Raw genomic sequence first — 22,038 nt, 5'->3', positions numbered from 1 at the left:
TATCTCCCCCATGGTCATGTGTTCCGGGCAATGTCCAATGGCTATGTTTATAGCCCTGTTGGGCATGCAGGGACGTGTGCAAATTGCCCATCTGAGCCAAGCTGTTCAAACTATTCAGCTTTGTAGAAGGCAGAGCCTCTAACAGCCTACACCTCACCTTTGTGCAAAAACAAAAGGGAGTCCCTTTCTCAAGACTTTTCTGCCATGAGGCAGAAAACTATTATCATAAATCTATAAATCTACAATGTCTAGGAAGTGAATAGCATTTCCTGGGGTATGGTACTCTTGAGCAGTGCACACCCATGCAACCATCCCTGGCAATCCATCTTAAAGCCCTTCCCTATTTCCTGAAAACTACCCAGTTGTATCTGTAATAAGAATAACAACAGGGATCCCTGGGTGGCGCAGCGGTTTGGCGCCTGCCTTTGGCCCAGGGCGCGATCCTGGAGACCCGGGATCGAGTCCCACATCGGGCTCCTGGTGCATGGAGCCTGCTTCTCCCTCTGCCTGTGTCTCTGCCTCTCTCTCTCTCACTGTGTGCCTATCATAAATAAATAAAAAAAATTAAAAAAAAAAAAGAATAACAACATACATGAACATAGCACCATGTAATTTTCAGAACTCTCCATATTCATTTTCTCACTGACTCTTGACAAACCCTCATGAGATGGGAGAAGTGCAAGACATCTGCTTCACTTCTCTGGACATAGAATTATAGTATTGCAGCACTGGAAGGATTCTGAGAGACCGAGGATCCCCAATTCACAGGTGTTCTCTATCTGAGGCCTGTAGACTTCCTGAGAGGTGTCTGCACATCCATGTGGATCTTGGTAATCACTGTTGGTCAACTGAATAAATTGCTTGTTGCACATGGATGCACATCTAGCTAAATGCATGTGGGTATTCTGGTGGGAGATTAAACAAAAATTTATATAGAAAACTAAGGCTCACTTGAAATTGACATCTAGAAAATGCCAGCCAGCTTTTCACATGATAGTAGGTATTGTTTTAGCCCCTAAGGGTCAAGAAAATACATGATAGTAAAAAATAAGGGTACCTAAGTCCATACTAGGGTTGGCCCCAGAATGTGAAGGCCTTGACCCCAGCCCCCAATTTGGAGATAGAACTACCGGTTGCACAATCCCAGTTGAGGACCACGGCCTTCCAAGGAATGCCTGGTAGAAGCATCTGGATCTCAGGAGCTCTCATACTCATTTGTCTGATCATTCATTCATTCAGTGAAGACTTAAGGACTGCCTCCAACTCAGTGGGGTGTATTTAGCCACTGAGTGAAAGCCTGACTCCCCCACCCCCACCCCATTTAGGGAGACTTCAGCATGATAGAGTCCAAAGAGGTCTGATGGGTCACATAGTTTTTGCCCAGAATCCAAGGTGTGGAGAAGGTGACAAGTCCAGGATCTTGCAGCAAGTTTGGGGCAGGTCAGGAGGTGGAGCTCTGGTCTCCTAACTCCCAGCACAATGCTTTTCTTTCCCCGACATGGCCTCTGCCTCCTGCTAAGTGGAAGAGGGCTTTGTGTATCTCAGTCTCAGTAAGCCCACAAGGGCACATGGACACAGATGGCCATCCATACTTGTCTTCGTTCATGCCTGTGAAGCACTGGATTGGGATATTATGAAGCATCTTCAGAGGGACCGGCTAAAGCTTACAGTTGCTCAGGTAGTTCAAGGAAACTTGAGTTAAAAGTATAGCTTTTAATCTGGACTTTCGGTTTCAGGACTTGTGATATTCTGAGAGGAGAAAAAAGAACATAGGTTTTAGCCATAGCTCAGTTACTCATGTGTCCCACTCTAATAGCAACAGACAATAGACTTCTAATTAACATATTAACACACCACACTAGCTGTCACCTCTGGGTCTTTACTCAGACAGCAGCTCTTGCCTTATAGTGCCCTCCTGGCCTTTTCTCCCCATCAACAGCCTCCCCACCCTCAAAGGCCAAAACCTATGCTTGCCACCTCCTGGAAGGCCTCCCAGATCAATGGTTTCACTGGCCTCAGTTACCACTAATTTGGCATTTTACTGAAACTTAATTTTGTCATCAGGAAACATTCTGTCTTTCCATATAACAGAACCATACAGAGGCCCTCCAGCATCTCACACAGCTGGGCCCAGTGGAGGCTCTCAATACTTATTGGTTGAATGAATGAAAGAGTGAGTGAATGAATGGTTAGTAAAACCAAAAGCTGGAGCTAGGGCTACTGAGGAAGTCAGAGCTGTTGTTTCTATAATATCTTTCACAAAGAACTCAGATGACTCCATAAGTTTTTATCTAACCCATCCTAGAGGGCAAATTATCCATAATATCCCCCATATCTGGGCAAAGATAATGAGGCTGAGGAAAGAGACATCGAAGGTCATAAGGAGTTCCCACCAGGAAAACAAGTCAACATAAAGCAGACCATTTGAATGACAAGAAACGAGTATTATGAGATCAGAGCTTTCTTGAGAAACTTATCATATGACTTTGAAAGGTAATTCCAGGAAAGACTGGGTGTTTCCATAATGGTGACATCATTGTACTAAAGATCTAAGGACCGTTTGGATGTAGAAGTCCTGTTTGGCCAATGCCAACAGCCAGAATCCTTCCTCCCTTTATTTCTTTTTAAGATTTATTTATTTATTTGTTCATGAGAGACACACACACACACAGAGAGGCAGAGACAGAGGCAGAGGGAGAAGCAGGCTCCATGCAGGGAGCCCGGCGTCAGACTGGATCCCGGGTCTCCAGGATCAGGCCCTGGGCTGCAGGGGGCGCTAAACCGCTGCGCTACCAGGGCTGCCCTCTTTTTTTTTTTTTTTTTTTAAGATTTTATTTATTTATTTATTTATTTATTTATTTATTTATTTATGAGAGAGAGAGAGAGCATGAGCAGGAGGAGGGATAAGCAGACTCCCTGTTGAGCGGGGAGCCTGACAGGGGGCTCAATCCCAGGACCCTAGGATTTTGGCCTGAGCCAAAGGCAGACGCTTAACCAACTGAGCCACCGAGGCACCCTGGGGAACACTTCCTTCCTGTAATGTCACCCCTTCATTCAGTAGATTTTGCACTAAAGATCTAGGTCAAAAGGCCTATAGGCAGGTTATCTTAAGTGATTTTGAAAAAAGTGGGGAACACTGTTTATCAGAGTCCACCAGACAACATGAAAACTCAGACTTTAAAAAAATCAGTGAGGAGTATTATTTCTAAAGGAACCGCCTCAGAGCCTTAGGGGCAGGGGCGAGGTTATTAGGAAAAACACGAAACCAATCAGAAGAGTGAGCTCGATGATAGGGAGAAGCTACTTTTAATCAATCAACCAAGACAAGGTCAGTGAAGGATCACTGCCCCCTAGAAGCCTTCCAAATCCAACAGCCATGGATCCTCCTCATCTACCTCAACCACTTACTTCACTTGATATGGAATCTTACTCTGCTTTGTCATTCGAATTTTATGACAGTCTTGAATTTGGGAAGCCAAACAGCACAACCCATAAAATAATAAGAAGGGCAAGCTAAGGTAGCACCGGGTCCAATATTGCACATCCAAATCAAAAAGTATGGAAATGCACATACAATTAGGGGCTGGAGCCAAATAAAGAAGATTCTAATGATCAAATAAAGTAAAGCCAGTGAGGGTTTGGGGGAAAAATATAGATCACGTGGGTTAGAATCATCTCACAAGGCCTTAGCAAGAAGGTGGCATTTGAGCTAGACCCCAAAAGTCAAGAACTCAGCAGAGGAGGGGAGAGGACAGTATACCAATCCTGTTGGGATCTTGAGCTGGGTGTCGCTTGTTCTTACCTGCTGGGCCTCTCGACAGGGGAAATGGGAGTAGCTGTGTTGGCTGTAGCGCAGGCCCATGAGGCTGAGGACGGCGTGGCTGTTGTTGCCAGCAAATTTGTTAGGCAAGCCAAAGGCAAAGTGGTAGGGTCCCTTAATTAGCTTCCTGTCCGACTCCGTAGAGTGGGCCTGCTGACTGTGTAGGGTGGCTGCCAGCTTCCTGAGGGAGGAGTCTGAGAGCCTGTATAAAAACCTCTTAAAGCTGGGGTGTCGCTTGATCTGGAAGCAGAGATGAAGACAGGCCATCAGTGCCGCTGGCGAGTAGCCCCCTCCCACCAGCTGCCCCTGGCCCCAACTGCGTGCACCCAGGCTGGACACCTTCCTGCCCCTTGGATGAGCTCCCGTGTTAAATGCTTCCACCACCCCCAGCCTCTCAGAATCTGTTCCGCAAGATTCAACTCCAAGCAGCAGAACAACATGGGGGGGGGGGGGGGGGACGTGCAGGTCTTTGTATAACAGATGCTTAAGTAGCATTTACTAGCTGTGTGACTTCTCTGAGCCTCAGTTCAGTTGTGGGTAAAATGGCAGTAATAATACCCCCACCCACACTCAGCGTTGTTCGGGGAAGGGAATTAAGTGAGATGGTTTATGTAAAATGTTTCATGCAGAGTAGATGTTGGATGGATTTAAGTTCCCACTCTAAGTCGCTTCCTCTTAATACCTAAATGTCCTAGGTTGGGTTCCCCCAGAGACAAGGGCTTAAGTGCAGTTGGTTTATGTGGTCAGTGATGCTGCAAAACACCAACAGAGGATGAGGATCCAGGACAAAGATGGGAAGGAGGTCCACAGAGGTTAGCTACTGAGCCTGGTCCTCGCTGGCCACTCCAGGAGTCAACATAGAGCACATTCCTCAGAGTTATCCCCTCAAGGGGCAAGGGAGCTAAAGTATGTATACACCAGCTCCCAGAAGCCATGGGCTGCTCCTCAGAAGGTGGGGGGTGATCATTCTGGCTTACTGTGTGGATGGTAAAATGATTCTAGGGGCCAGTCCTCAGGCAAAAGGATGCAGGTGCTGGCAGTGGGGAGCTGGGCCAGTGAGCACTGTGATGGTAAGGTGAGGCACTCACAGTGTCCCTATGCTCATGACTCATCTGTGACCTGGGCTCATATCTATTGTTTCATATGTGATCTGTGTTTGTTTCTCCAAGTAGACTGTGAGATTTTCAACAAGAGAACTTTCTGTTATTGGCTCTTTGGCAGGAGAGGCAAAATCTAAAAGCTTGAGACAACTGCTGATCATAAAGATGCTGAAATGTGTGCCAACAGAGAGTGAAAAGAAAGCTAGTAGAGGACAAGATCAATGGGACTGGCAGGCCCAAGGAAAGAGGCTTCAAGGGAGGTGTGAACATGAGTTGAACTTCAAGGGGGATTTGGATCGGGGAGGTCCCGGAGGGCGGGGTGAGCTGCATAGACATTATATTAAGCTAACATTTATCTCATCTGCTATGTGACTGGCATTTTCTATATATGCACTAAACTTTGTCAAGTAGGTATATACCCCCCATTTTGCAAAAGAGAAAACCAAGACTCAGAGAGTTTAAGGGACATGCCCAAGGTCACCTGGATGTAGAGATGGGGATTGAATTCAGGCCTGAGTTGTGGGTTGATGAGGCCTCCGGGGCCAGCCTTGGGGGTACTGAGTAGTCCTTACCTGCTCCCCTAACTGGCCATCCACTTCCTGGAGAAGGTCCGCCAGCCTCTGAATGATCATCTCCTCTACAGAAAATAAAGAACGATTCAGAGGCCATTGACAAGTTCTGCAACAACACACCCTCCCACTACAGACGGTATTTTGTCTCTAAAACACAGTACACAGATGAGTTTTGAAGGGCAAAGAAAAATCTTCTCCAAAACTAGGGCTGGAGCATGAGAGCTTTATTTGAGTTTGTTTATAGGAATTGAAAAGACTTTGGCCAGTCGAGCCTCACCTCAGCTCCATTTTTACAAATGTGGAAACTGAGATCACCCAATGTCTCCTATCCAGGCTATAGAGTAGCATGGTCACGAATGGGAGTTGAGACCAGGAGCAGCTAATTAGAAAGCAGGGAGGGGGAGACGCCACAGCCATGGATGTAACAAGATCGCGTCCACCAGGCGGGGCTGTAAATGGCCACATGCGTTTGTCTGATCCTACCAAGACCCAATGGCAAATATTCTGAATATTTGCAGACCTTTCATCATCAACAGTTGGCAGCTTGAAATCAGCCATGGTGGAGACACTTACACCACGGAAATCTGCAAAAGCTACATATCGGGGCTCCCCCACCACACCCACCCTCATTCTGTTTGCCAGAACACCACTGGTTATGAGACCCAGAGCAAGCCGGGAATTTTATATGAAACATTCGAGCAAACCAGTGGAGCAGGGTGGGTGAATTTACATCCCACAGAAAGACAGGTGTTCTCACCTGCAACTCGGCCCCAGGAGCCCCAGTTGAAAGGCCAAGGCTGCCTCCTCCCCAGCCTGCTAGAGTCTCCTGGGGTGTTTGTCAATAGCCCTCCCAGACCCTACTCGAAGTCACCCTCTGAGGCCCATGCAAACAGAAACCCCACAGCAGCCGCCCCGGGAGAGAGTAGGGTGGTACTAACTAGATTCGAACACTTCATCTGGCTGTGGTCCCTCCTCTGGCTTATGGCCTCTGGTCTGGGAGGGTGCATCTGAGGGCTTAACAGGTGCCCCTTCGGTGGGCAAGGACTCCCGGAACTCGACGCCGTCCAGATCTGAGGGCAGAAAGGAGATGGTGTGAGCATGTTTTGCACCTGTCTCAAATCCACAAGCATATCCAGGTCCAGGTTCTGACAAGAAGCTGTCCAAAGGCACTGGCCCCAGAGGGGTCCTGCTTCCCTGGGCTCCTCAGGGAGCCCCCAGACCTCCAGCGCCCACCTCAAAGGCATTCACAGAGCCTTCTCTACCCCCTCCAGAAATATTCTTATTTTCTGCCACCAGCCCCCTCTGCCTCCCTCCTCACAATGCAGGAGGAAACAGAGCAGGCCTGTCCACAGATCCCACCAGATGAGCCCACATCCCCTTTGCTCTGTGAGGCTTTGCCAAGTCACTTCCCCTGTGTGAACCTCACTTTCTCCATCTGTCAAATGGAAATACCAAGACTGACTTCACCGGTTATAAGTGGCTTAAGTGAGATAACATGTGGGACAGTAGCATGTAGTGGGCCCTCCATACATGTCAAGGGAATCACTGTACACCTCATGCTTCGGAGGAGTAAAAAAGCAGAGGCCCTGGCCATATCCTACTTCATCACACCCAGGTCTCTGTGGTTTTCTATTAGCTTTCGGGTGAGTCAGATGCACCCAGCTGATGAACCCATGCACTGCTCTCCGACTGCATTTGATTTTAAGTATTTGTGTGTTTGTGGGTGGGGGAAGGGAAGGCTGGCATCGTGGGTGGTGGGTCCAGCTGGCAATCAGCACCCCCTCTCTCGACAGCCCTCCCACACGTCCCCACCTCATTGGAGCAGAGAGCCAGAGAGTGGAATCAAGCTTGAAGCAGAGGTCACACAGCTGGCCTAGCCTGCTCTGAAGGAAGCCCGGGGCCAGAGGCAGCCTCTGTTGCCATGGTGATGCTGGGGCTGCTCACCAAGGCTGCTGGAGGTGGAGGGCTGATGGCCTCCCACACACAGGGGCAGAAAGCTGGGCCTCCTGTGCGGCCGGGACTCTGGGCTGGTGGCACCTGCAGCCCCAGCTCTCTTCTGGTCCTTGGAGCCATGTTTCTTATGTGAAAAGGCTTTTCTGAAGCTGCTCTTTTTCTCATGGGATTTCCTTCTGTAGGGTAGGGACAGGTTTTCTACAGCCACCTCTGGTTCCTGGACTTGAAGCTGCTGTGGGGGAGATGAGGGAAACTGAGTCAGGGCCCCCGACCTTGAGGAGAGACCAGCCCCCCCTGAAACACATGGAGACCCCGTGTAGACCAGAGGGTGCGGGTGCAGCCTGGCCAGCGCGAGTGTGGCCTGAAGCCATGGGGGTCGGGGAAGCTGGCTTCGGGAAGGCGGAAGGCTTGGAGGTGGGCTCTGGAAAGATGGAGAATTGGGGGAGGGGCAGCGAAGTTATTATGGCAGGCAGGGGTGGGGGTGTCCCCAGCAAGGGTTGGGAACGTCGGCCTCACCTTCACTCCCCACTGCTCCTCTGCATCCGGGAGTAGGGCAATGATCTCCTGGATGAATTCTTCTAAAAAAGAACAAAACGGTGGCTTGCACTCGAGGGTAGAGAAAAGCTTATCTATGGTCTGTCCTCACTTCCTAAGGCCCAAGTGGCTCCCTGGGTGAATCTGACCGGTGTCCAGGCTGCTCATGAGCTTGCCCTTGTCCGGTGTCCCAGGCCGGGCCCTGAGGACACCGGTAGATTCCTCAGAAGTGGCCTGAGCAGAGCTGGTGCCCTGGGAATATGTTCATTTCTTCGTTGGTCAGTGAGCGCCTATAGGTGCCACGTTACATGGTGAGCCCCTGCCTCCAGGAGAAGGTGCCTCGAGGCCATTTGGAAAGGCCTGGTCCCCTCGCCCAGCACCGCCCTCCTCTTCTACTTAGAACAGGGGCCTTCTCAATTCCCCTTCAAGGCACATTTTCTGTGAAGAGCAAACAAGCAGGAGGGGTGTGTGGGGGAAGGGGATCTTTAAACGGTCTCCAGACGCACAGAACTGACAGTGATCGTACGACCCCATCCTTGGCCCTGCCGATGGCAAGGAAACAGTAAGCATGCTGGCAGCCGGCCACCTGTTGAACTTCTCCCCCAGAGCCCCTGCCTCTGTCCTTCCCTCTGGACCTCTGCTGAGGCCCTGTCCTCAAGCTGGGCTCCATGGCCACACCAATAACAACAACAAAGGGCAGCTAACATTAATTAGCTCTCGGCAGCTTATTAACTATGCTGAGTGCCCCGGACGCCACACTGCCCCTGCCTGCTGTGCTCGGAGGAAGTCAAGGCCCCGTCACTGTCTCTCTCTGGGTCCGTTTCTCTTCTACATGTAGAAGGGTCGGATCAGATAATTTCCAACAGGCCTCTAAGAAGAGGAGAGGGTACTAACTGAATTCCAAGGCTGTGTTGGTCTGCACGTCCTCTTCTGGTTCCTGACCTCCTGCTTGGGAGGAAAGCTGGAAGGGACTTGGACCCCCACTGTCTGTGGATGCGGCCTCTTGTATGTTATGTTCCTCCAAGCCTGAGAAGCAAGAAGAAAGGGTGGGTGTGTTTCATCAATGTGAAGGTGTTGACTCACATGCAGAAGTTAGCAGAGGTTCCAAAGTTCACTCTGTGGCTAGAATGTGCAAAGGTCTTGATGCAGCAGAGGTGAGCGGTGGGTCAGGGTCAAGGCTCCCGTGCACGGGCCCAGACCTGCCTCCCTTATCCCGCTGTACTTCCTAACAACCAGTTTTCCTGGGCTCTGCCCTCCTCTCCTCCCTCCCCTGATAACCTCATCCCTCCTCCAGCATCTTGGCTTGGAGAAGAAAGGCCTGATTCCGTGGTGTGAATTATCCCAGCAGGGCCAGAAACCCCCTGCATGAGGCCACCTGCCCCTGTGACCTGAAATTCTGCCAGTGGGGCTCATATTTGGTGTGAAGCATTGCCCCTCCTTTTTAAAATCTAAATTCCCCCAGCCAGGCCAAGCGGCTGGGCTAGGCTCTTCTTCCCCGCCACCCAGGATGATCCTTTCTCTCTGGCTCAGTTTCCAACACTGGTGGGCCATGTGACCCTGAAACACATTGTTTTACCTCCTCAGGCCTCAGTTCCCTCATCTATAAAATGGGGATAACAATATGGCTATGAACACTGATCGAGTATAGACACGCAGTACGGAAGTATCTTATTTTATAGGTGAGGAGCCTGAGGCAGGCACAGGGATGGCGAATGATGTAGAAAGCGTAGCTCAGAGTTCAGGTGCCCTGCTTCCCAGGCCGTGGTTCCTTCCTGCACATGCTACCCCCTGCCAGGGTAGAGAAGCTGGATGATGGAGAGATGTGAATGGCTAAGGGATCCCTCAACAGTGTCTGCTGTGGGCTTAGCTCGATTGCCTGGGCAGTGAGGTCTCGCGTGTGGAGGTGATCTTTCTCCTCCCACTGCCCTCCCCACACTGCTTGGAGCAGAACAAAAGTCAGAACTGGGATGGCAGCCCTTCAAACGGCCAATTCCAGCCCTGGAGAAGGTTCCAGAACTGGAAGCAGCTGCAGTGTTGCTATGGTGACTCTGAGTCTGCTCACCAGGGCTGCTAGAGGTGGAGGGCTGATGGCCCCCCACACACAGGGGCAGAAAGCTGGGCCTCTTGAGTGGCCGGGACTCTGGGCTGGAAACCTCTCCAGGCCCCGCTCTCTTAGGCTCCTCCGAGCTATGTTTCTTGTGAGAAAAGGCTCTCTTGAAGTTAGACTTTTTCTCTTGGGATTTCTTCCTGACAGCTGGCGCTGGGTTCTGCGACACCAACACCAGCTGAGGAGCTTGAAGCTGCTGTGGGAGAGATGAGGGAAACTGAGTCAGGCCCTGACCTTGAGGAGAGGGAAAGCTCCTCGAGAAGCAACCAAAGAGCAGCCAGGTGCTTCGGGGTGGCCCCAGGTAAGGGAGGTGAGAGAGCCCAGAGCCGGGGAGCACTGAAGCCTGGAAGGGCAGACAGGGTTTGAGCATGGAGGAGGAGGAGGAGAGGGGAGTAGGGACAGGAGGAGGGGGGGAGGGGGAGTAGGGACAGGAGGAGGAGGGTTGAGGTCAAGCCGATGGGGGTTTACACAGGCCCTTTGCTCCTTACCTCTTCCTCCCACTGGTCTCCCACTCTTTGGAGAAATTCCACTATCATCTTGATGATTGTATCCTCTGGAAGAAAGTGAATGCACCCAGTTAGTCTTTCCATGTGCATAGAGACCCCTTTCTAATGACTGTCTTGGACTTCTGGGATCAACTTAGTCCTGTATTAAGAGACAGAGCTTTAAAAAAAACGAGAGAGAGAGACAGAGCTCTTAAAACAGGTCCATGGCCCACGGACATGGGGAAAAGCACCGTGTCCCAGGAGCTAATCCTTCTAGAGAGACTCTGGAGAGCCACAGGAAAGGGCAGTAGGCCAAAGCATGCAATTTTAGGCAGGCAATCTCAGGTCAAGCTTCAACCTATACCCCCTATTTCCTTTGGCCTTTACAGATTTGTAAGTACCTGCTTTGGGTTTGGCAAGCTGTATGACCTTGAGTAAATCTCTTAACCTCTCTGGGCCTTCATCTCTCTGTGAAGTGTGAATCGTAATCCCGGTCCCAATTCCCTCAGTTGGCTATCAGGCCATTAAGGAACTGTGCTTGGAAATAATTTAGGAGCCTAATACCAATCTTCCCACCTGCAAAGTTCCAGTGGGGAAAATTGTGGAGGCTCAGCCTAATTAAAGTAGAGAACGGAGAGACTCCAGCAGATGTAACACAGACAGCCTGACAGGTGGACACCTCTAGCACACCAAGTCTTTACGGAGAAACCACAAACAACATAAATGGTTTTCATTGATACCCTCATCAACCGACCCAAAGACAGTATGCTCAGAGTAGCTTCTGCTAGCTGTCACCTGACCGGTTTACATGAAAGAAGGTGTAAACAAGACTCCCCCAGCCCCGGGCTGTCTGCACATTTTGACTCAGTCAACCAGCCAATTTCTTCTCATGTGAAAAAGCCAATTCGAGGGGCACCTGGGTAGCTCAGTGGTTGAGCGTCTGCCTTTGGCTCAGGTCCTGGGATCGAGTGCCACATCAGGCTCCCCATGGGGAGCCTGCTTCTCCCTCTGCCTATGTCTCTGCCTCTCTCTGTGTCTCTCATGAATAGATAAATAAAATCTTAAAAAAACAAAAACAAAACAATTTACGTGTAAAATAAACAGCCTGCAGAATAGCCAACTAGATGCCTTTTAGTTATTGTTTGACAGATGCAGAGATGTTTTATATCTTTTAAAATGTGCCCATTCATTATAGGGAATTAGATTCATAGAGCATTCACTATTGATTTTATTAAGGGCAATAACAGTATTGTGGTTGTGCATGAGACTGTACTCATTTCTTGGAGAGACGTGCTTAAGTATTTAAGGATGAAGGATCATTTTACTGAAAATGGCTCAGCAACAAAATTAAACACACACACACATTTATGAAGCAAATGGTGGCCTACATCAACAATTGTGAATATATGAGTATCTGTAGAACTCTTCCACTCTTCCATATATTTAACAATGTATATACAATCTATACTCTTCTATTCCACACTCCTTCTCTAAATTGAAAAAGACTTTAAAAAGTCTCATGCTCATTAACACATAAGGCAGGAACATTTGCCAGTGGCCGTTCTAATTCCTGAGACTCCCTTCTGTGAAACTCTAAAATAAGTAAATGTGACCAGAAGCCCCAGAAGGAACAAGATCTGTACATGATCTTGAGAGGACCATCCAAGGTCCAAGCAGTCATCCAGAACAATGCATTATAATCATTTGGTATCGGCCACCCCCACTGCAGAGAAAGAGGACACTGTAGATTCTGACTCACTGTCAGTGTTTTTGAGGTCTTCTCCCCACCGGTGACCTGTGGCTTGAGGAGAAATTTCTGCTGCTCCAGGAACCCCATCCTCAATGCACAAGGACTGGGGAAGATCAGAACCTTCCCCACCTGGAAGAAAGATGGAAATAAGTGTATGGGTTGAGGGGAGATCAGGGGGTGTCAGGGACGTTCTTCTGACTTTGCTCACGAACACAATAAAATGACAGAATTTGCAGAGAGACAGACACTGATGTAGCCAGCTCCAGGCTTAACCAAAAACAAAAAATGAGAAACCTGCCAAGGTTTCCATTTCAACCCAGGCATTCCTTCTCCTTATGAAAAACATGGTGAGTTTGGGGTCATCTGGGTAGCTCAGTCAGTTGAGTGTCTGACTCTTGGTTTGGGCTCACGTCATGATTGGAATCAGGTCATGATCTCAGGGTCCTGGGATCATGGGATCGAGCCCTGTGTCAGGCTGCACGCTCAGTGGGAAGTCTGCTTGAGATTCTCTCTCTCTCTCTCTCTTCTTCTGCCCCTCCCTTCACTCATGTATGCTCTCTAAATAAACAAATAAATAAATAAAATCTCAAAAAAAACCCCAAAAACCCCATGGTGAGTTTTGAGTGCTCTACCTCCAGGTGCCTATAGTGTATTCAACTCCAGACATAAGAGTCAGAAAAGAAAGGCACCTTGGGGACCAGCTTCCTTGTTTTAGAAATGAGGAATCAAAGGTCCCAGAGAAGGGCCGTAACTTGCCCAAGGTCACAGAGCAAGTTTATTCCTGACACAGCCAAGTGTGGGACTGGCACTAGGCAGCTGGCTCTTTCCACGTCTCTGGCCGCACCCATGGTCCACACAGATGGATCGATGTCTGGGGCAGGGCTCCCCTCCTCACCTCTCTCCCTGCCTTCCCGTTTCTCCCTAGTCTTTGCTCCTTCAACTAGAGTACTTAACAACAACAGCCACCATGTGCGGACCATGGGCCAGCTCCAGGCCACAGCTATCCCAGCGGAGAGCAACTATTACCCCCATTTTATGGATGAAAAGAAAACAGTGGTGGAAATGGGCCTTGACCGCAGGCTTTCTGCCATGGTGCTGTTCTGCCTTGAAGACATTTCACAGTGGAGCTGTGCCTGATGGTCGCCCCACCTTCCACGTCCCTTCTGTTGAGAGGTTTGAAGAGCCCGCTTAGAGGACCATAGCCCTTGAGGGTGGGGCAGGGGGTTACCAGGCACGGTCTGCTCACCCTTGGGTGCTGGGCCCCGGTCAGCCTCCTTGGAGCATGGGGTAGCAGCCAGGTTGGGCAGCCCTGTCTCTTGGCCTTCGGCCTCATGATCTTGGGCCCCCTTGGTTTCTTCAGCAGCATGTTTCTTGTGACTGTGTTTCTTGCGGCTGGCCTTCTTGTCGTGGGCTTTCTTCCTGGGAGCTGTGTCCCCTGGTGCTTCCGGGGTTTCTGCAGACTTGGGGAGGCCTTCTTTCCCCTTTGCCTTCCGGCTGGCCTTGTCTTTGGGCTCCTCAGGGCCTGTCCTCAGAAAGAAGTTTATGATGGTCTTCAGCCACCCCTGCTGGCCCCGCTTCTGGGTCTTGTCCTTCTTGGTGTCCTGCGGAGGCCTCTGGTCACTGGAGAGAAACTTCTTGGTCTCCTCCAGGCTCAGGGCACCATGGCCATGAGCTGGGCTCTGGGGACATCTGGTCCCATCACTGGCCGTCTGGTGAAGCACCCTCTTGGAGGGGGGAGTGGACATGGGCAGGGAATGGCCCTTGCAGTTCCATGACTCTGAGTCCTTCTTGGGGCTGTGTGACCTCTCCAGAGACCTGGCTCTCCTCCCCGACGGAGGCTTCTTGGGTCCCCGTGGATGATCCATTGCACTACAAACAAAACAAACAGCTCCCTTACAGGATACCTCCCAGAGATGTACAGGTGGGCTAACATGCCGACCCATGCTCCGACCCACCCTGCCCATTCGTGTGAGTGACCATCAACCCCCAATGCTATTGTCTCATTTAAATTCCTCAACCATCTGGGAGGAAGGGCTATCTTTGTCCTCATGTTCCAGAGGAGGGAACTAAACCATAGGAGGTCATGCCCCAGATGTCACAGCCGGTCTGCAACTACCCCAGGGCCTCCAGAAGGACACGGCCTTGCCAGCAACTTGCTTTTAGCCCTTGAGACTGCTTGTGGACTTCTCACTGCCAGAACTGGAGGATGATTAATTCACATTTCCCCCAAACCTCCGAGTTTGTGGTATTTTGTTATAGCAGCAATAGGAATCTAATATAACGAGCCAGGGGCCACGTCCTGCCCCTTGGGACTTTGGGCAGCTCATGTACCACTGTCCTCATCTGAAATATGCCTGAGACCTGCCTGTCTGTCTCACAAGACAGCTCGGTAAATGGCAACTCTGCTCCTCCAATTGCTTGGGCCAAAAGTTTGAAGTCATCCTGACTCCTGGCTTCCTCTTGCTCCCCACATCTAATCTGATGTGGTTTAATCCCACATCAGCAAAGACTGTTGGTTCCATAAAGCACATCTGGACCCCCACCCGTCTCCTCTCCTCCTCCACCACCCCATGGGTAAGCTAGGCCCAGCTCTGCTCACTGGGGCTATTGCAATCGCCTCCCAACTGGTCTCCCTGCTTCTTCCCTCAGCAGCCACGTGTTTCATTGTTATTGTCTGAATCTCTCTTCCTTCCCTCTGTTTTGCCAGGTCCTGTATCCTGACTGCCTAGCATTCGGTAAGCACTCATTCAACAAATGAATAAATGTACAACACAAACATTTAGGAGACTGTGCAATACATAGGTATCTTTGGCTGCGTAGTTAACATACAGGATACATATTTGGACCAGTCCCATCTTAGAGCAGCTGGAGCCCTTCCTTTCTCCATCCAGAAGGAAGTAGCTGCCCACAGAAAAGATGATAGAAAGAATCATCTCCTCCTGGGCACCATTTTAATCAGGCCAGACTATGAACAGTGCACCTAATTTGTGTGTCTTTAATCCGAAAATCCTGTAGCTTCCCAATTCTTCCAAAGCTGTTCAGAAACCCTTTGCCCTTTGGGGGAAGCTAAAATAAAATATGGTCTTGAATCCCAAATCTGAGCCCCTGGAGATTCCTATGTAGTTTAGATACACAGACTGCCTATGCTACTTTGTAATTACAGCTTTATCATGCATTTACTAAGTATTATTTAGCATATTCCTTATTCAAGAATTACCTGTTTACATCATGTCTCCTGCATTTACCAACTAATTCATTAAAGTGTGCCCCATCACATGTCCAGCTTAGAGGCACAAATAACAACCTATAATTGCAATTTCAGATGTGTGGGGATCCATGTGAATATGAGGAAAATACATAAAGAGAGAGAAGACAGGCATGGGGAAATACAGAGAGATTTGGAGGTGACCGTAGCATTCAGGATATCTTCCCTGCTTCATGCACAGGTCTGGGGAGGAGGGACTTCTAAGGGTGGCCAGAGGCCAGCGGGAACCAGCAGCATTGCTGGGGATCCACATGGACAACCTTGCAGGAAATGATAAAACGGGCTGGGGAGGAAGCTGGCAATTTGGAAGTCTTTATTTGGTGTTTAATGTTCCTTAAACGGAACTTCTGAGTTATATGAAAACTTTAGCTCTCCGTGCCTGTACCTTATGTGGAAATTAAGTAATGTTCTCAAAAGCCTCAGAGGTCGCCTTCTGGTCATGCTTTTGAAATGTGGTATGGGGTAGGATGAGCAGAGGAAATCATAGAAGAAAATATTTTCTTTCTTTTCATTTATGCCTTTCAATTAAGCATCCACTAAATACCAGGAATTATGCTTGGTGCTAGGGATATATTGTACAAGATGCAGGTGGTACCCTCGGAGGGAATGCTCTGGTCTTCTTCAAATGGGCACCACATAAGTGGTGGTGACAGTAATGCTCTATTCCCCTGAGAGCCGCTCTCTCTTTAGTAGCACATGGTCTTAGGAGAAGATAAATTTAGGTTGAAGGTTTATTTAACTTAAGATCCAAGCAAGCTGAGCCAGAGATATTTACTGAATGGTGTCAGGGTTCTCTCTGCTTCTTCCATATATTCCTGTGGTCAGGGCACATTGGATGGGGCTGGCCGAGAAGCAGTTCGCTAATAAAACCACCGAACCACCGAACCAGCGAACCACCGTAACACAACAGAACACCCTTGTTCAGGAGCGGCGAGGGGGCTTAACACAGAGAGAGGGTGGGAGCATCCTTCCCAGCTAATGGGGAAAGAGGCGCAGTAATCCGTTTAAAAGCTGTCATTGCCATGGGAACGGTTTCCACCATCGGGGATGGTCGGATGGTCGCAGTGTCCTCCTCCTGCATTCAGGGGACACGCCGAGATTCCTAATCACAGCATCGGTACAATTCCACTGGGCGATGGTTTCCTTCTTGATGTTTTCTCAAGAAAACTGCCTCGATTTGGCCACCCTCTCTCCAAAGCAGCAATGCCCTGGGCCCAGAGGGAGGCGATGGAGCAGCTTAGAGCAGCACCTGAGGCTGGGAGAGGCCTTTCTGAGTGTTTACCCAGAGAAGAGTGACTCCAGTATCTCCTGAGGCCTCCCAATTCCAAATCCAGGGACCTCATCCTTCCCTAAGGTGCTACAGCATTTGATACGCTCTTCCCTCTCTAGGCGGCCGTGACCCAGCTCAGTCCACCCTCCTCCTACCTCTCAGACCTCTCCTCCTCTTTCACACTCTAAAGATCGGCCAATGCCAGCCCCAGGAGTTGAGACGGTGTGGCTGGTCAAGGAGGCCAAGTCCACCCATCCCCCAGGGAGACACCCCAGAAGAGCCCCCCTTTGGCCAAAGTGTCCTCAGACTTTTAAAATCTCTCAGCCCTAAGAGGACTGTGTTTTCACACACACTCCACATTCTACATGTGCTGGAATTAAATCTTTCCAGACATTCTGATTGTAAAATTCTGCCTATCTAGAATTCATCAAAGCAAGATGTTCTCTTTCCTTCCTCTTTTTTCCACGTTTCATGCCCCTGCTCTGCCTGGGGGTCCACCCACGTTCAGCCTCCGGGGGAATTCCACTCTGTCCCGGAGGTGTGTCCAGACCAGTAACCCCAACACTGCAGCCAACCCCTACTGTACAGAAACCCAGCTATTCTTGTAAACCGGTTTATGACCTTGGCAGAAAAGGGACTTCGGAACAAAGTCCGAGCCTACTCAGAAACTCCCAAGCGATGTGCAAATCACAGGACTTCTGATAAGACGTGATACAGGCCAGTGACGTGTTACAAACAACCGCCACCCACCAGAGAAAGCCCACAGAGCTGACCTTGACTTACCAGGGAGCAGGAAGTTTGCCAAGTTCTGAGCGTGCTGCTCTTCTTGTTGCGCTGTCTAAATGCTGCGCTGACCTCATCTCTATACCATTCTCTAATGTAGTCCTCTGGCTCCATTTCTCTGTAACCGCTCTGGCCCAGTTCACAGAGATACTCTGGGGCTGCCTTTATCCACCCCTGTGCTTTGCACAATAGATATTCTTTTTTTTAAGATTTTATTTCTTTATTCATGAGAGACAACAGAGAGAGAGAAAGAGAGAGGCAGAGACACAGGCAGAGGGAGAAGCAGGCTCCATGCAGAGAGCCCGATGTGGGACTCGATCCCGGGACTCCAGGATCACGCCCTGGGCCGCAGGGGCGCCAAACCGCCGAGCCACCTGGGCTGCCCTGCACAATAGATATTCAACAAACAGCTGGCTACTCCGAGGGAGTGTGTACGGCACCCACATCGGGGCCCAGCGTCAACACCCACAGACGCTCATTGCCATGGTCTGAATGTTAGTGTCCCTCTGCTGCAAGTTCATATATTAAATCCTCACACCCAATGAGATGGCATTAGGAGGTGATTAGGTCATGACAGCAAAGCCCTCCTGAAAGAAACAGGCTTCCTGGCCCCTCCTACCATGTAAGGGAACCACGAAGCCCCCACAAGACACCAAATCTGGGGCACCTTGTTCTTGGACCTCCAGCATATCAGAACCGTAAGAAGTAAAGGTTTGTGGTTGAAGCCACCAAGTCCATGGGCCAGAATGGGCTAACACGTTCATGTGTCACAGAAACACACTCTAATGCACATAAATCTATGTGGATTTATGACACCGTGTTATTTTTCTTAAAGCAAAGGCAAGGGAATAATGAATTAAGTGTATTCGCCGCCACACTACCACCACCACCACCCCCAAGTTAGGAGAGAGGACCTGAACCTGCCTGGTTCCCAACTGTATCCACACTGCCTGGGCGGGGCTCTCAGGTTTGCAGAACAAATAAGCAATACACAGATATGCACAAATTCAACCAGTCACCTGTACGCAGCCACAGAGTGTCCAGAATGCCCTTTGAAACTGGCCCAGCTTCAAAGCCACAGCCTTATGAATCCTACAGGCTGGTGGTGGGAAATTGAGTCTCTGAACAGTTGAGAGACTCACCTGGGCTCCCACAGCCAGGAAGCATAGAGTTGGGGCTTGAGTCCACCTCCTCGAATTCTAAATCCTTTGTTCTCTCTCTGACACCAGGTGGCCTTCCATAAACATAAACACACACCAGGACTTAGTGGTGAGCAAAGCTGCTATTCCACACTCATGCACATAACCACATCTATACACATGCACACTGTGACCTGTACACATGGAGTCACAGATGCACAGGTGCTTGGTATAGATGCCCATGCCCCAGAGGCAAGACTGTCAACACCAGGCAGGGCTCACAGACCCACAGACTAGAAACCACTCAATAGGCTGGAGGGTCAAGGGCCTCACTTTGAGGTCACACTTGCTTCTCACTGGCAGAGGCAGCCCCTTGGACACTCCAAACTCCTGGAGTGAGAGCCATGCCTGTCCCCAGGTTCAAAGCCTTCTACCTGGGCTCCCACAATGATGTGGGTCCCATTTGAAGCTCACATGCCACCCCCCACAACTTGCAGTATAGTGAGGAGTTTCTTTGGGGAAGGCCCTCCACCTCCACTGACCAGACTCAAGGGGATGGCGAAGCTGTCATTTTCTCTTTCAACACTAGACCCATCCTCTTCCCACGCACACCTCTCAGGTGTTAGATGGTAAAAATCCAAGGTATTACTTCTCCTTTCTGGAATTCCTAATAGGTTCTAGGAGCCAGAAGTCACCTGAAAAGGATCTAGCCCTACCTCTTGGATAGGACTCCTTTATGCCACATTCCTGGCAGGTAGGCTTGCTAACCATGTTGAAACACGTCCTGCAGTGGGAACTCACCACCCTTCCACTGTCAGCCAGTCCGTAGTTTAAGAAAGTCCTCCTTAGACTGAGCTGAAGTCACCAGCAACAGCCCAGCCCAGTCCATCACTCTCTGTCCAGTCCATCACTCCAATCATTCCAGCCTCAAATCGCATGGTTTCTAGACCTGTCACCCTCCTGGGCATCCTTCCCTCGGTATTCACCTACTGGTCCTTGTCCACTTCAAAATGGACAGAAGCTCCAGCCAGGGCCCAAGCCCAACCACAGCAGAGCCTGATCAGATCTTTGCGTGAAGCCTCAGGTCACAGGGGCATTTGAGCAGCCACATGGCACCATTCGGGGTGCCAGCTCAGTGTAAAGGGGTGGAGGAGTGGACTTTGACCATCTGCCTATTCTTTATTGCCACCACCAAACACACTTATACCTGGTGCCTATTTTCCAAAAGGCTGTGTGCTTGCATCTCTTGAGGATCCTTTAAAACTCAAAGGAAAGAGCTACCTAATGGCGGAACTTCAGGCACTAGGATAGAGCAGTGGGGCAGACTTGGGGCAGGGGAAGTGCAATCATCATTCCCAAAGCTGAAAAACTCCTAAGATAACCACCACTCCCCTCCATCCAACACTAGACTGTGCTCTGCTGATGCCCCATTCCATCCTCACCCCATCATGTCCTCTATCAAAGACCACAGGCAATGCAATGTTATAATCTGCCATCAAATCCCTGTCAGAGCAGCAGGCCACCAGAACTCTACATCTCTTCCTAGCCTTGGACTAACTTCCAAGAACTTTAAAAGGATAGACATTGAATCAAGCCATATCATAATAACAATACCTCCTGTATGTGAGGTCTCTTTACTATATACCTTCACATAAAGTCCATGACTTGACCTCTACTATGTTCAATGGGGAAATGAGCAGGAGAGGTAGGTAATGCTGCTCCCATTCTATAGATGAGGAAACAGAGGCCCAAAATAAGGAACTTGCTCCCCCAGGCTTGCTGGGCTAGTAAGAGGCAAGACTAGGACTTGAATTCAGAGCTTGTAAGCCCGAGTTAATTCAGAGCTCTTTGAGCGGCACTGCCCAAGATTACTTCACTGACATCTGCCCTTTCTAGAGGTGAGGAAACTGAGGCCTAGGGAGAGCCCAACAATCCAGAAGCAGAATTGGGGTTCAACTCAGAGTCTGAGTCCTGGGTCTGCACCTACTTTCAGGACCCCAAGATACCCAACTGCTACTCCAGCCCCCAAGAAGAGAGTATCGTTCAACTAACCTCAGACCACAGAAGTTACTGCTGCCACAAGACACCCTTGGCCAGGACCTCCAGACCACAGACCAGGAGCTCTGTGTCGGGTACCCCTGCAGTATCTGGGTACAACTCGCTGTCGGCTGGAAGTTGCACCGAGGGGTAGTCCCCCTAGCTCGCCCAGGGAGAAGATGCTACTATTGTTGCTGCCAATTTCCAGTGTCTCAGAAGATGCTTTGGTCATGGTCATTTATATCCTAACTCCCAGGAGCTGAGCTCATGGGCAGCCAATCCAGAGAGCCAAGTGTCAACCTTTGCGGGTTATGGCCTCACCCTGTCCTATCACAGCACTGCTTCCTGCTCCTCCAGCGATAGGAGGCTTACCTCAGCTACCTGGGGGAAAAAAACAAACCAGTTTCATTCAACAACTTCCCTATTACATCCAAACATCAGCAAGAAACCAACGCCAGAAAACAACCTGAGACCTGGCTGGAGGAAAGCTGGTCCGTGAAAGAGAAAACCAGCCAAGAGGGAAAGATCTAAAAAGAAAGGTCACTGAATGCAACATATATACTGGTTGAGTTGGGGGGCAAACTCAGAAGGAGGAGTGATAAGGCGCCTGTTTTCCAAATCCCGCTACCCCTGGATTAGGGTCTCCGTGAATTTCGACAACATTCTAAAAGGTCTTAAAAATTCACATTTTCACTTTCTGTAATGCCTGGATGTTTTTAGAGAGTTTATACATGTTTATAATCCAAAAGAGAAGAACTATTTTTATTTAAACACAAGCAAAAATTGTCAGAAATCCAGTGTTGGTTAACTTGACATGGGAGGTATTGCAAAGTAAATATTGAAAGCATCACGCTTTGGAGGCACCCAGACCTGGAACCATATGCCAGCAGGGGACACAATGTGTCTGAGTTTGTTTTTCATTCAAAAACTAAGTAGTCTCCAAAGAGGATGAGCATAGGGCCAGGTGTGATAATGTTCCTAACGAAAAGAGGAAAATCTACTGAGTGCCAAGCCCTTTTCTCAGTACTTTGTTTTCTTTTTTATTTTATTTTATTTTATTTTATTTTATTTTATTTTATTTTATTTTATTTTAATTAATTAATTTATTTGAATGAGTGGAGGGAGAAGGCTACAGACAGTGCACATGAGCTGGGTGCGAGGGGGTGAGAGAGGGGCAGAAAGAGAGGGAGAAGCAGACTCCCCGCTGAGCAGGGAGCCCACAA

At 49.5% G+C, this 22,038-nt stretch overlaps 1 protein-coding gene across 4 annotated transcripts; it reads right to left on the bottom strand.

Annotated features, from left to right (window-relative positions):
* Positions 1–579: 579 nt before the first annotated feature.
* On the bottom strand, positions 580–21,015 carry BNIP5 (BCL2 interacting protein 5). Of its 4 annotated transcripts, none has more exons than XM_077904253.1 (12): positions 20,831–21,015; positions 13,568–14,190; positions 12,331–12,450; positions 10,575–10,639; positions 10,042–10,282; positions 8,874–9,005; positions 7,962–8,023; positions 7,437–7,677; positions 6,431–6,562; positions 5,493–5,557; positions 3,803–4,060; positions 580–1,749 (listed from the first exon to the last, which is right to left on the bottom strand). In XM_077904253.1, exons 2-12 carry the CDS (start codon positions 14,184–14,186, stop codon positions 1,714–1,716), a joined length of 1,971 nt encoding a protein of 656 aa, XP_077760379.1. In that variant the 5' UTR covers positions 14,187–14,190; positions 20,831–21,015; the 3' UTR covers positions 580–1,713. The 4 variants fall into 4 exon arrangements, with proteins under 4 accessions (XP_077760379.1, XP_077760380.1, XP_077760381.1 ...); XM_077904254.1 differs by having other exon boundaries at positions 7,437–7,674; XM_077904255.1 differs by having other exon boundaries at positions 7,962–8,020.
* Positions 21,016–22,038: the final 1,023 nt, after the last annotated feature.

This window comes from Canis aureus, chromosome 7 (genome assembly GCF_053574225.1).
Source record: "Canis aureus isolate CA01 chromosome 7, VMU_Caureus_v.1.0, whole genome shotgun sequence".
NCBI lineage: Eukaryota > Metazoa > Chordata > Mammalia > Carnivora > Canidae > Canis > Canis aureus.
This window is presented reverse-complemented; position numbering and strand designations above follow the sequence as displayed.